Source organism: Microcaecilia unicolor, chromosome 12 (genome assembly GCF_901765095.1).
Source record: "Microcaecilia unicolor chromosome 12, aMicUni1.1, whole genome shotgun sequence".
NCBI classification, from domain to species: domain Eukaryota; kingdom Metazoa; phylum Chordata; class Amphibia; order Gymnophiona; family Siphonopidae; genus Microcaecilia; species Microcaecilia unicolor.
In genome coordinates this window covers 14,282,574-14,295,134 of record NC_044042.1, presented here as the reverse complement: position 1 = coordinate 14,295,134, position 12,561 = coordinate 14,282,574, and the positions used below count along the sequence as shown (strand labels likewise).

At 45.0% G+C, this 12,561-nt stretch overlaps 1 protein-coding gene across 1 annotated transcript in view; it reads left to right on the top strand.

The window, feature by feature from the left end:
• Nucleotides 1-12,561, top strand: part of AP4B1 (adaptor related protein complex 4 subunit beta 1) — a 20,571-nt gene extending 8,010 nt beyond the window's left edge. The window contains exons 6-11 of the mRNA XM_030221186.1: nt 249-745; nt 1,516-1,599; nt 2,656-2,759; nt 5,694-5,901; nt 7,505-7,774; nt 11,186-12,561. Coding sequence (XP_030077046.1) covers nt 249-745; nt 1,516-1,599; nt 2,656-2,759; nt 5,694-5,901; nt 7,505-7,774; nt 11,186-11,616 — 1,594 coding nt within the window. The 3' untranslated portion in view covers nt 11,617-12,561. The remainder of the gene's footprint in view (nt 1-248; nt 746-1,515; nt 1,600-2,655; nt 2,760-5,693; nt 5,902-7,504; nt 7,775-11,185) is intronic.

The window sequence follows — 12,561 nt, the reverse complement described above, 5'->3', positions numbered from 1 at the left end:
GAAGTGCTTTATTTGCCACACGGCCATTTCCTACAGAAAAGAGAGACTTCCCTTTTACCCACTGCTATAAAAGGGGGCCTCGGCGCGTGTGAAAAACACGCACCGACGCTAGCGCAGGCCCCCTTTTGCCGCAACTTGGTAAAAGGGGCCCTTTGTGAATGCAATGAGTATAACCGTATGACTAATCTTTTACTACACTTTACGTGGCATTGTGTAACAAATTCATCCTATTTTTCCTTTGGTTCTAGAATGACAGATTTGGACCAGTGGGGACAAAGTGAGGTATTAAGGTTTCTTCTTCGTTATAAACCCCGAACTGAAGAGGAGGTTTTTGACATCCTGAACCTGCTGGACAGTTCTCTGAGTAGCAGTAACCCCAGTGTGGTCTTGGGGACCACCAAGCTCTTCTTGATCCTTGCCCGGGGCTTCCCCCACGTGCAGGCAGATGTGCTGGGTAGAGTGAAGGGGCCACTGCTGGCTGTCTGCACAGCGGAGAGCAGGGAGCTCTGCTTCACAGCTCTTTGCCACGTGCGGGAGATTCTGCGTAGCTTGCCAGGCCATTTCAGTGCACATTACAAGAAGTTCTTCTGCTCGTACTCGGAGCCACACTACATCAAGTGTCGGAAGATGGAGATCCTGTGTGAGCTGGTAAATGATGAAAATGTACAGCATGTGCTGGAAGAGCTGAGGGGCTACTGCACAGACGTCTCTACGGATCTTGCACAAGCTGCCATCTTTGCTATTGGTGAGATCATCTCTTGAGGGGTCCTTTTAATAAGGTGCACTTAAAAATGGCTTGTGGTAGTGTAGTTGCGGGTTTTGGGCGTGTGCTGATCCATTTTTCAGCGGGCCTGTGAAAAAGGCCTTTTAAAAATTTTTTGCCGAAAATGGACGTGCGGCAAAATCAAAATTGCCGCGCATCCGTTTTGGGTCTGCGACCTTACAGCCAGCCGTTGACCTAGCGGTAAAGTCTCATGCGATAACCGGGCGGTAATGACCTACGCGTGTCAAATGCCATTTAGCGCGCATCCGGTACGCAAAATTATTGTTCGGACCTGCATGTCGGCCACGTGCCAAAAATGAAATTACCACAAGAGCCACGCGGTAACCGGGCGGTAACTCCATTTTGGCGCACGTTGGGCACCCGGCTTAGTAAAAGGGCCCCTAAGCATTCTCACTGGTTTATCAGTTGCAGACAGAGCTGTGTTTTCTCCCATTCAGTAAACTAGAATAGAGCCTTGCTGAAATATTTTGTGGCGGCAATGATAAATGTCCGTTCCCTTATATTTGACCGTGACCAAAACAGAACATTTACTATCCGCAGCCCTTCCATCACCATAAACGACCCACCTCCCCGTTATAAAGAACATCTTAGCCCTGTAGCGCTTCATCCCCATTCAGGACAGACTGAGCAGTCTTAGGTTTGCCCCGTTGCATGTAGGGAGTTGTAGTTCTGATTTTCATACTAAATGTAACTTTGAAAATCCTCTTCTGTTTGTTTTTCTGATTATGCAGGTCGCATTGCAAGAACATACGGTGAGAAATGCATCATCATTTTAACAGAACTGCTTGCTCTAAAACATGAGCACATTACTTCAGGTAACTGTTTCTGCCGTCTTCTGTAAATTGTTTGGGTTTTTTTTTTTTTTTTTTTGGTAAGAAACCTCTTTGCTGAAGATTTCTGGAAAGCCTTAGGAGGTCTTTTACTAGAGGTTAGGCTGAGTTATTTGCAGCAGGTCTCGTTTTATTCCTATGGGACTTGCTGCAGATAACGCGAGCTAATCTTTAGTACATAAGTATTGCCATGCTGGGAAAAACCAAAGGCCCATCAAGCCCAGCATCCTGTTTCCAACAGTGGTCAATCCAGGTCACAAATACCTGGCAAGATCCCAAAAAAACTGCAAAACATTTTATACTGCTTACCCCAGAAATAGTGGATTTTCCCCAGGTCCATTTAATAATGGTCTATGGACTTTTCCTTTAGGAAGCCGTCCAAACCTTTTTTGAACTCTGCTAAGCTAACTGCCTTTACCACATTCTCTGGCAACGAATTCCAGAGTTTAATTACACGTTGAGTGAAGAAACGTTTTCTCTGATTCGTGTTAAATTTACTACATTGTAGCTTCATCGCATGCCCCCTAGTCCTTGTATTTTTGGAAAAAGCAAACAGACGCTTCACATGTACCCGTTCAACTCCACTCATTATTTTATAGACCTCTATCATATCTCCCCTCAGCCGCCTTTTCTCCAAGCTGAAGAGCCCTACCCCCTTTAGCCTTTCCTCATAGGGAAGTCGTCCCATCCCCTTTATTATTCCCCTTTATTATTTTCATCGCCCTTAATGTATAGTCTGTCTAACATAGCCTTAATACAAGGGTATTTCTTTTTGTTTTTCTTTTTGTTAATTAAGTCCAAAGGAAAGCAGTTGAGCTTATGCAGTCTTATCTAGCCAATGCGACAAACAGAACATCTATTCCCAGAAATGTTAAAGGAGGAGTGAAAGGATATTGAGTGTCGGAGATGATAGCTTACTGGTATTTGTTAGGGGTTTTTCGAGGTGTATTTGTGTAGATAGATCTGACCCCTTGATCCTCTGCTTCCTGGAAGTTTAAGCAATGTTTATAAATTTTGTTTCTGGCATGTCATTGTTTCCAGCTGTTGTTCAAACGTTTCGGGACCTCGTGTGGCTGTGTCCTCCGTGTACTGAGGCTGTCTGCCAGGTTTTGCCTGGTTGTGAGGAAAACGTCCATGACAACGAGGTAGAGTATTCTCCGCTAGGAATTTGAGAGCAGCTATTCAGAGGGTAGTTATTAAGGTGCGTTACCGCACTAATGCACATTATTTATCCCTTAATTTGCATTAAAAGGCAAACGTGTGTTGTATTACTGTAACACACATTAGTTTAGGTTACTTCAGGATACATAATAATGAGATGCAAAGCATGTACAGTGGTGGAAATAAGTATTTGATCCCTTGCTGATTTTGTAAGTGTGCCCACTGACAAAGACATGAGCAGCCCATAATTGAAGGGTAGGTTAACGGATGGACCGTTCAGGTCTTTATCTACCATCATTTACTATGTTACTATGTTACTCTTTGAGGTTCTACATGGAATGTTGCTACTAATTGGGATTCCGGAATCTTGTAACTCTTTAGGATTCCAGAATCTTCAGAACGTTTAGTACAAGAAGAGTGCTGGGCAGACTTCTATGGTCTGTGCCCTGATCGTGACTGAATAGATAGGGATGGGCTGAAGTGTAAATTTTAAGGGGCTTCGATGTTAGCTTCAGAACTTAGTACAAGAACAGTACTGGGCAGACTTCTACGGTCTGTGCCCTGAGAAAGACAAGGACAAATCAAACTCAGGTATACATATAAAGTATCACATACCATGTAAAATGAGTTTATTTTGTCGGGCAGACTGGATGGACCGTTCAGGTCTTTATCTGCCGTCATTTACTATGTTACTATATATGACAGGGCGAGGATTGGTGATCTGAACTAATGTATTTTCAAGGGGAAGGGAGGGAAGAGGGGGGGAGCTGCTGCTTTTTAACAAGCACTGGCCCTATAGTACTTCCATAGTATGTTATTTATGATATGTTGTTACATCAGTGGATGTTAAGTTGTTGTTCCTCTGTTTGCTGTTCATTTGTTATTTAAACTTCAATAAAAATCAGTTTGAATTTAACCAAAGATATGTGTGGCCCAATGCACCCAGGAAGCAGAATAACGTAGCTTGTGAGGTTTATCACATTATTCCTGTACTGCTGGAGTCACTTACCTGCAATACTGAGATGCGCAGGTTAGTGATTCCCACCAGGACCACTGAGAGGGGGAGATGGGGGGGGGGGGCAAAATACCCCAGGCCCAGCCTCTGGGGGAGGCCTGGTGCCGGGGTTTGTCTCTCTCCTGCTCCTGTAGGGACCCGGGTGATTATATTAACGTGATAACCCGGTCCTGGCACACAGGAGCAGGAGAGAGACAGGCCCCGGCGCCAGGCCCACCTTCGAGGCCCAGGAGGATCAGACGCACTGATGCAGGAAGGTATGGGGTGGTGGCGGCCTGAGCTTGTGAGGGGTGGCGGCACTCCGGGCCCGGCTCTGTCTCTCAGCGGCCTTGATTCCCACAGTAAACTAAAATGTGCTAAAGGGCCAGCTTTTACTGCACCTTAGTAACTACCCCCCTTTGGTAACTTGCCTTTTTATATTTTGTTCATGTCCTATTGAGTATTCTTTTCCTGATCTAAGGGCAGAGATTTGGAATAATCTTCCAATCCAAAGTAGACAACTTTCTTCTTCTTACCATTTTCACAAAGCCCTAAAGACATATTTGTTCCGAGTTAGTTACTAACCTGCGTAAGCGTGTACGCGCGTCCAATGCATGCCAAAATGGATTTAACCCCCCCAGCTACCGCATGGCTCTTGCGGTGATTTCATTTTTGGCACGCGTCCAAAATACAACTTTTATTTTTGGATGCGCACCAAGTGGCATTTGATGCGCGTAGGTCATTACCACCTGGGTACCGCGTGAGACTTTACCGCTAGGTCAGTGGCTGGCGGTAAGGCCTCAGACCCATAATGGACGCGCGGCAATTTTCGGCAAAAATTTTTAAAAAGGCATTTTTTACAGATGCGCTTCCTAAATCGCAAGTTGGCGTTTCAAGATCTTGTCTTAGAATCTCACAATTTAGCATAAATGCATAGGCAACAATATAACCATTTTTAACATAAGACTCCCACCCTCATCTCTCCCCGACCCCTCTTTATAAATCTCTCTAGTCCCAAAAAAACACCACATAGGATAACTGAGAAGGAACATTATCAACTATATAAGTAGAGGAGTGTGGTAGCCGTGTTAGTCCACTCTTAAGGTTATCAATAGAAATCAAACAAAATAAAACATGGAAAAGAAAATAAGATGATACCTTTTTTATTGGACATAACTTAATACATTTCTTGATTAGCTTTTGAAGGTTGCCCTTCTTCCTCAGATCGGAAATAAGCAAATGTGCTAGCTGACAGTGTATATAAGTGAAAACATTCAAGCATTTTACAGGACCAGGACACTGTACCAGTGACTTCACAGTGAGAATCCTGAAAGGTAACTTTAAAACCATACAAGAACGTAAGACCTTTGAAGTCAGAATGATTGAATATTTTAACACCCAACAGAAAGGACTTAACAAGGACCTGGGGTTCCTAGCCCATTATAAACCATAAAGCTGTATGTCTCTGTTGATCACCCCACCCCTCACCTATCCACACCCATCCTGTTAGAATATCAATGATATGCTTTGATGTCCCCATGCATACCTCCTACCCACCCCCATCCTCCCACCCTGTCAGACTGTCATAGTAATGCTTGAATGTTTTCACTTATATACACTGTCAGCTAGCACATTTGCTTATTTCCGATCTGAGGAAGAAGGGCAACCTTCAAAAGCTAATCAAGAAATGTATTAAGTTATGTCCAATAAAAAAGGTATCATCTTATTTTCTTTTCCATGTTTTATTTTGTTTGATCATAAGAAAGCTAAACGGACTCTAGGAGGTAAATTCTGCATGTAGGGAGTCCAAATAGTCACAAATAATTTTGCACACTGCAGCTTTAAAATTTTAATTTATTGGTGTGAACTCACAAGTCAGAAATGTCTTTCTCTTCTGCCCCCCCCCCCCCTCCCCTCTGACTAGGGAAAGCAGGCACTGATTTGGCTTCTGGGAGTTCATGGAGAGAAACTCGATAATGCCCCTTATGTTTTGGAGGACTTCGTGGAGAATGTGAAAATGGAGACGTCCCCGGCAGTGAAGATGGCGTTGCTTGCCGCGCTGGTTCAGCTTTTTCTCGTGCGCCCAGCGGAATGCCAGGATATGCTCGGCCGCCTCCTTCATTACTGCATAGGTAGGTAGCGGTGTATGATGCAGGGCCCGGCCAGAGCAAGGAGGTCCAGTCTGAGCTTATTTGTGGGAGGTTTAGTGTGAATACCAAGCTCGTTGTTCCTAAGACGACGTTAGGACGGTTCCAGTCTGTTTCTGGATCCTCTCAGGTGAGGAGATGGAGGCAGTAAAAGATAAAGGAGATCTTCTTAGAAGGTTTGTGTGGTATAATTACATAAGTAATGCCACACTGGGAAAAGACCAAGGGTCCATCGAGCCCAGCATCCTGTCCACGACAGCAGCCAATCCAGGCCAAGGGCACCTGGCGAGCTTCCCAAACGTACAAACATTCTATACATGTTATTCCTGGAATTGTGGATTTTTCCCAAGTCCATTTAGTAGTGGTTTATGGACTTGTCCTTTAGGAAACCGTCTAACCCCTTTTTAAACTCTGCCAAGCTAACCGCCTTCACCACGTTCTCCGGCAACGAATTCCAGAATTTAATTATGCGTTGGGTGAAGAAACATTTTCTCTGATTTGTTTTAAATTTACTACACTGTAGTTTCATCGCCTGCCCTACGCAGTTAAGAAGTGTTTTTGGAAAACCTGCTACTAACTTGTATAGCCACAGCACACACAGGGGCTCTTTTACTAAAGCCACGTAAGCGTCTATGCGTGCCAAAATGGTGTTACAGCACAGCTACAACGTGGCTCTTACAGTAATTTCCTTTTTGCCGTGCGTCCGATACACGCGCCAAGTAGCATTTGGCGCACGTAGGTCATTAGTGCCCAGTTACCGCGTGAGACTTTACCGCTAGGTCAATGGCTGGCGGTAAGGTCGCAGACCCAAAATGGACGCGCGGCAATTTTGATTTTGCCGCACGTCCATTTTCGGCAAAAATTTTAAAAAGGCTTTTTTTACAGTTGCGGTGAAAAATGATTCTGCGCGCGCCCAAAACATGCATACACATTACCACAGGCCATTTTTCAGCGTGCCTTAGTGAAAGGACCCCAAATCACTAAGGGGCCCTTTTACTACGGCGAGTAGACACCTACGCGCATCAAATTGGAACTACCACTTGGCTACTGCGTGCCCTGGGCGATAATTCCATTTATGACACGCATCCAGAACACGCGGTAGAAATTTTCTACCGCGTGGCGTTTACTTGGCAGGAATCAGTAGCGTTCACGCGCTGACGATTACCACCCGGTTAACACGTGAGGCCTTACCGCTAAGTCAATGGGTGGCAGTAAGGTCTCGGGCTGAAAATGGCCGCACGCTGGTTTTAATTTTGCCGCACACCCATTTTCTGCCGCAAAAAAACCCCGCCTTTTTTGCAGGCACGCTGAAAATGGACCTGCGCACGTCCAAAACATGCACCTACACCAGCGCAGGCCATTTTTTGGCACGCCTTAGTAAAAGGGCTGCTTAATGTACGTTGCGCTTATTTCTGGTAAAATAACGCTAGCTCAAAGCTAGCGTTATTTTACCTTAGCGGCCCAATACTCCCAGATGCCATCAAAGAAGGGGCACTGACCACCGTGCAGCCCTCCAGGACTAGAGCTTTTTTCTCTCACTCCTGCCCAAGCTGCTGTTGGTTATTTTACCTTGTATTTTATTCTCCAGAGGAAGAGACTAACATGGCTGTTCGGGACCGCGGACTATTCTATTACCGTCTGTTATTAGCTGGCATTGAAGAGGTGAAACGGGTCCTGGCCGTCCCAAAATCTGACCCATCTTTGGGGGTTCTGGAGGATCGGGCAGAGAAACCTATTGATGCATGGGCGTCGGACTTCAACACGCTGGTGCCAGTTTATGGTAGAGAGCAATGGACAGTCCTCACTGCTCGCTGGAAATCCAAGCTCAACACGGAGGGCACCGAGCTGTCAAAAGCAGGTACATGGGCTGTACTAGAAAAGGCAGTGTGTTTTTCTTAGTCGTAGTCCAACACTGAGCTCAGTTCATAAGTATTGCCATACTGGGACAGACCAAAGGTCCATCAAGCCCAGCATCCTGTTTCCAACAGTGGCCAATCCAGGTCACAAATACCTGGCAACATCCCAAGAAAGTACAAAACATTTTATACTGCTTATCCCAGAAATACTGGATTTTCCCCAAGTCCAATTTAATAATGGTCTATGGACTTTTTCCTTTAGGAAGCCATCCAAACCTTTTTTAAATTCTGCTAAGCTAACCACCTTTACCATATTCTTTGGCAACGAATTCCAGAGTTTAATTACACGTTGAGTGAAGAAACATTTTCTCTGATTTGTTTTAAATTTACTTCATTGTAGCTTCATCGCATGCCCCCTAGTCCTAGTATTTTTGGAAAGCGTAAGCAGGCGCTTCATATCTACCCGTTCAACTCCACTCATTATTTTATAGACCTCGATCATATCTCCCCTCAGCCGTCTTTTCTCCAAGCTGAAGAGCCCTAGCCGCTCTAGCCTTTCCTCATAGGGAACTTGTCCCATCCCCTTTATCATTTTTGTTGCCCTTCTCTGCACCTTTTCTAATTCCACTATATCTTTTTTCAGATGCGGTGACCAGAATTGCACACAATATTCGAGGTGCGGTTGCACCATGGAGTGATACAAAGGCATTATAACATCCTCATTTTTGTTTTCCATTCCTTTCCTAATAATACCTAACAATCTGCTTTCTCAGCCGCAGCAGCACACTGAGCTCAGCTCAATTCATTTTTGTCCTCTGGAGGGTGAATAACAGGAAGTGCTTGGAATTTGCTACATAGCACTTGTCCAGCACAAGAAATTAAAATATGTAAAATGACCTGTAATGAGAGATGTCATTTATAACAGGAAGCACCCAACCAGGAAAAAATGCACGCAGTGACAGAAATCATTATTACTCATCATTGCAAATTACTGTCAATTAACTCCAATTATCAGAGACTATTGGTTGTTATAGTGGCTAATGTGCCAATTAATTTACAGATGTAACTGGCATTAGCGTATGAAATTCTGCACACTAACCTCCGGATTTTATATAGCTTGACTAGATTTCCGCACGGAAATTCAGGTGGATTCTATAACAACGCACGTATCTTAATTGGCTTAAGCCAGAGTTAACAGCACTTAACAAGCAATAACAAGCACTAATTGACATTAATTAGAATTTACGCGCACAAATCTCTAAGTGTATTCTGTAACGCTGTGCACCTAAATTTTAATGCGCTTAGGCAAAGAGGTGCAGTTATGGGCGGGGAAATGGGCACTTCGTGGGCGTTCCAAAATTTATGTTTTTTTTTTTTTTTTTAATACTAGCCGTTGAGCCCGTTAAAACAGGCTAGTGGGTCGCCACTGCCGGTACCCCCCCCCCCCCCCCCGAGTCACCGCCGCCGCCCCTCCACCCGGCCCATCTCTTCGCTATTCAACTTACATCTCCGCAGCAGGCAGATCATCTGAGCTCCTGTCGGCCTTCTCTGCCTGTGTCCCGTCCTCATGTGACGTAACCTCGGCGAGGGCGGGACACAGGCAGGGAAGGAAGGCCAACGGCAGCTCAGCTGATCTGCCTGCTGCGGAGATGTAAGTTGAATAGCGAAGAGACGGGCCGGGGGAGCGGTGGCGACCTGGGCGGTTCCCTCCCCTTCGCGCAGTTTCCCTCTCTGTCTCGCCCCCCCCCCCCTCATCACGTATTGACGAGGGGGGCGGGTCAGAGAGGAAAGTCTCTACTGCGCATTTGCGAGTGAGTACGGTCACTCACCGTTTATATGTTTGATGACCCAGTGCACATAAATCTATACACAGGGATTTATGCCATGTTTTCTTTGGTGTAAAAAATGTACGCAATGACAGAAATCATCATTATTCCTCCTCTACACATTCAGCATCTTTCATTTTTAGACTAACTCTCTAACGGGGTATGCCTTTTTGAACTTACCTGTTCAAAAGGCATACCCCGTCGACCCAACATAAATGCCTGCACTCTGCAACACATCATAACCAAAGCTTGTACCGGACACTAAATAATCCTTCCTCTCCTTGATTCCCATTGTAACTGAAGCATATGTTCCTTAATCATAATACCACTTGTATTTGTTTCTTTACCGGAATGGCGAATGCCATACGGTACTATGTAAGCCACATTGAGCCTGCAAATAGGTGGGAAAATGTGGGATACAAATGTAACAAATAAATAAATAAGGTGCACCAAGCCCTAATGTAGGTTTGCCGCGGGACGCCCTAACATGTCTTGCAGTAATTTTTTCCCTTTTGTATATGCTAACTGCATGGTATTTAGGGGTCCTTTTACTAAGGTGTGCCAAAAAATGGCCTGCGCTGGTGTAGACGTGTGCATTGGACACGCCCAGTTCCATTTTTCAGCGTGCCTGCAAAAAAAGCCTTTTTTTTTTTTTTGCCGAAAATGGATGTGCAGCGAAATAAAAATCAGCACCCGTCCATTTTGGGTCTGAGACCTTACCGCCACCCATTGACTTAGCGGTAAGGTCTCGGGCGGTAGTCATCATCACACGTACACTGCCGATTACCGCCCAGTTAGCACCACGCGGTAGGAAATATTTGTTCATACCGAAACTGACGATCGCCATTTAAGGTACTATATAAGCCACATTGAGCCTGCAAATAGGTGGGAAAATGTGGGATACAAATGTAACAAATAAATAAATAAATAAAATAGAAATTATTTTCTGCCGCATGTTTTGGACTCGCATAGAAATTAGAATTACCGGCCGGGGCATGCAGTAGCCTGGCGGTAGTTCTAATTTGACGCCTACGCGTCTTAGTAAAAGGAACCCTCAATTTTTTGAGGTGATGTGGCATGGGTGGAGAGTGGGCCTGGAAGCGTTAACCAGCTAGCTTGTTCACGTCAACACAGAATTAACATGGGAGTCCTTAGTACCCCCTAAACAGGAGAGGTAAGTGCTCCCACGTTAATATTTTTACTGGTTCTGCACGCTAATGGAAAAATTAGTGGAGACTGGCAAAAATGTTTAAAAAGTAAAAGCCCTGTTTTTACAGCTGCAGTAAAAATTACCTCAGTGCGTGGGAAAGTCCCGTGTTAGTACCTAAACCCATTTTATACTGCAGCTTAGTACAAGGACTCCTAAACTAGAAATATTTCCAAACCAGCGACCAAGTTCAACAGTCCCTCCACACTCTTTCTCTCTCTTGGAATCAGCTGAAGTGACTGCGAGTGTGTCCCACAGATTTTTCTAGGCCCTGAATGTACATGAATAAAGCTGCTGCATGCGTCCCGACCCGTATGAAATGAACTCGGGGAGTTTTTCGGCACGAATGTGATCTGGTTTTAATTCTGTCTTCTTTGCAGAGTGGCCGCTTTCAGAAGAGAAAAAGGTGGCTTCCTCCAGTCAGTCCGACGCTGGCTCTCTGCCCTTAAAGCTGAATGCGCAGATGGAGCCAGAGTTGTTTGAGAGTCAGTGGAAGATGCTGGCTTCAGCTCGTGTGACGAGTGCAGGCTGGCGAGAAGACGTTCATCCTGATGCCCTGCAGACGGCTTTACAGGACGTTAGTATCTACACCATCGCCATAAGCAAGGCCGGGACCGAGCCGTGGAAAGCCTACTTATTTGCACAGGAAGAGGAGGGGCAAAGGCTCTTCCTGACGGAGCTGCTTCTGGAAGCCGATAAGTCAGTGATGCACATCACAGTGAAACAAAGTAACGAACAAGAAGAGTCACTAAGCAACTTTGTTGCCATGTTAAAGAACGTCATTGGGTTGTTTGTAGATTTGAAGTCTTAACTGGCTTAGCACATATGCCACTGTCCTTTTACGTTTTGAGGAAAATGCATAAGCAGGGGTGCACATGGGGGCACACCCCTTTGCATTCACTCGTTTTCTAGAATGGCAGCTAAGTGGAATTACGCGTATAATTGCAAATTAGTGCCAATTAACTCCAGTTATCAGTGACTATTGGTTGTTATAGTGGCTAATGTGCCAATTAATTTACAGGTGTAACTGGCATTACTGTGTGAAATTTTGCACTCTAACCTCCGGATTTTATATAGCGCGGCTAGACTTCCGCGTGGAAATTCAGGTGGATTCTGTAACGACGCGCGTAACTTTAATTGGCTTAAGCCAATCAGAGTCGTTAACAGCAATTAAACAATAACAAGCACTAATTGGCATTAATTAGAATTTACACGCCCAAATCCCTGTGTATTCTGTAAGCCAGTGTGCCTAAATTTTAATGCGCTTAGGGAAAAAGCAAGCTCCGGGGTGTAGTTGATGCACCCTACAAAAGCGGAAAGACTAGGACGCGGGGACGGGAGGAGTTATAACAGTGGTGCTGCTGAGGCTTTGCTTGGCCTCTGTTGCTCCTTCTGCAAAAGTTCGCACTGCTCTATTTTGTAGCGTGAAAACAGAGAACTGGGCTAGGGAAGGGTAAATGAGAGTTGAAAGCACAAGCCTGGGAAGCAGGTTTTCAAAGAGCACACCTCTTTGTGCCTTCTCTCTGGGAGTCTACCAGCAGGGCTGATCTAATGATTAGGCAGTTGCCAAAGGCAGCAATGATCAGCTGTAGTCAAAGCAAAACAAGTAGATCATGACAGCCACAAAACTCAACCACCAATGTGCTCTTTTGCCAGCAGATAGAAAGGAATTTCAAATTGAACGTGGCTAAATGACTTCTAGAAATTGCCCTTATTTGTGTGTGCTTATATAAATGTGTATCAGTGGCGTAGCAAG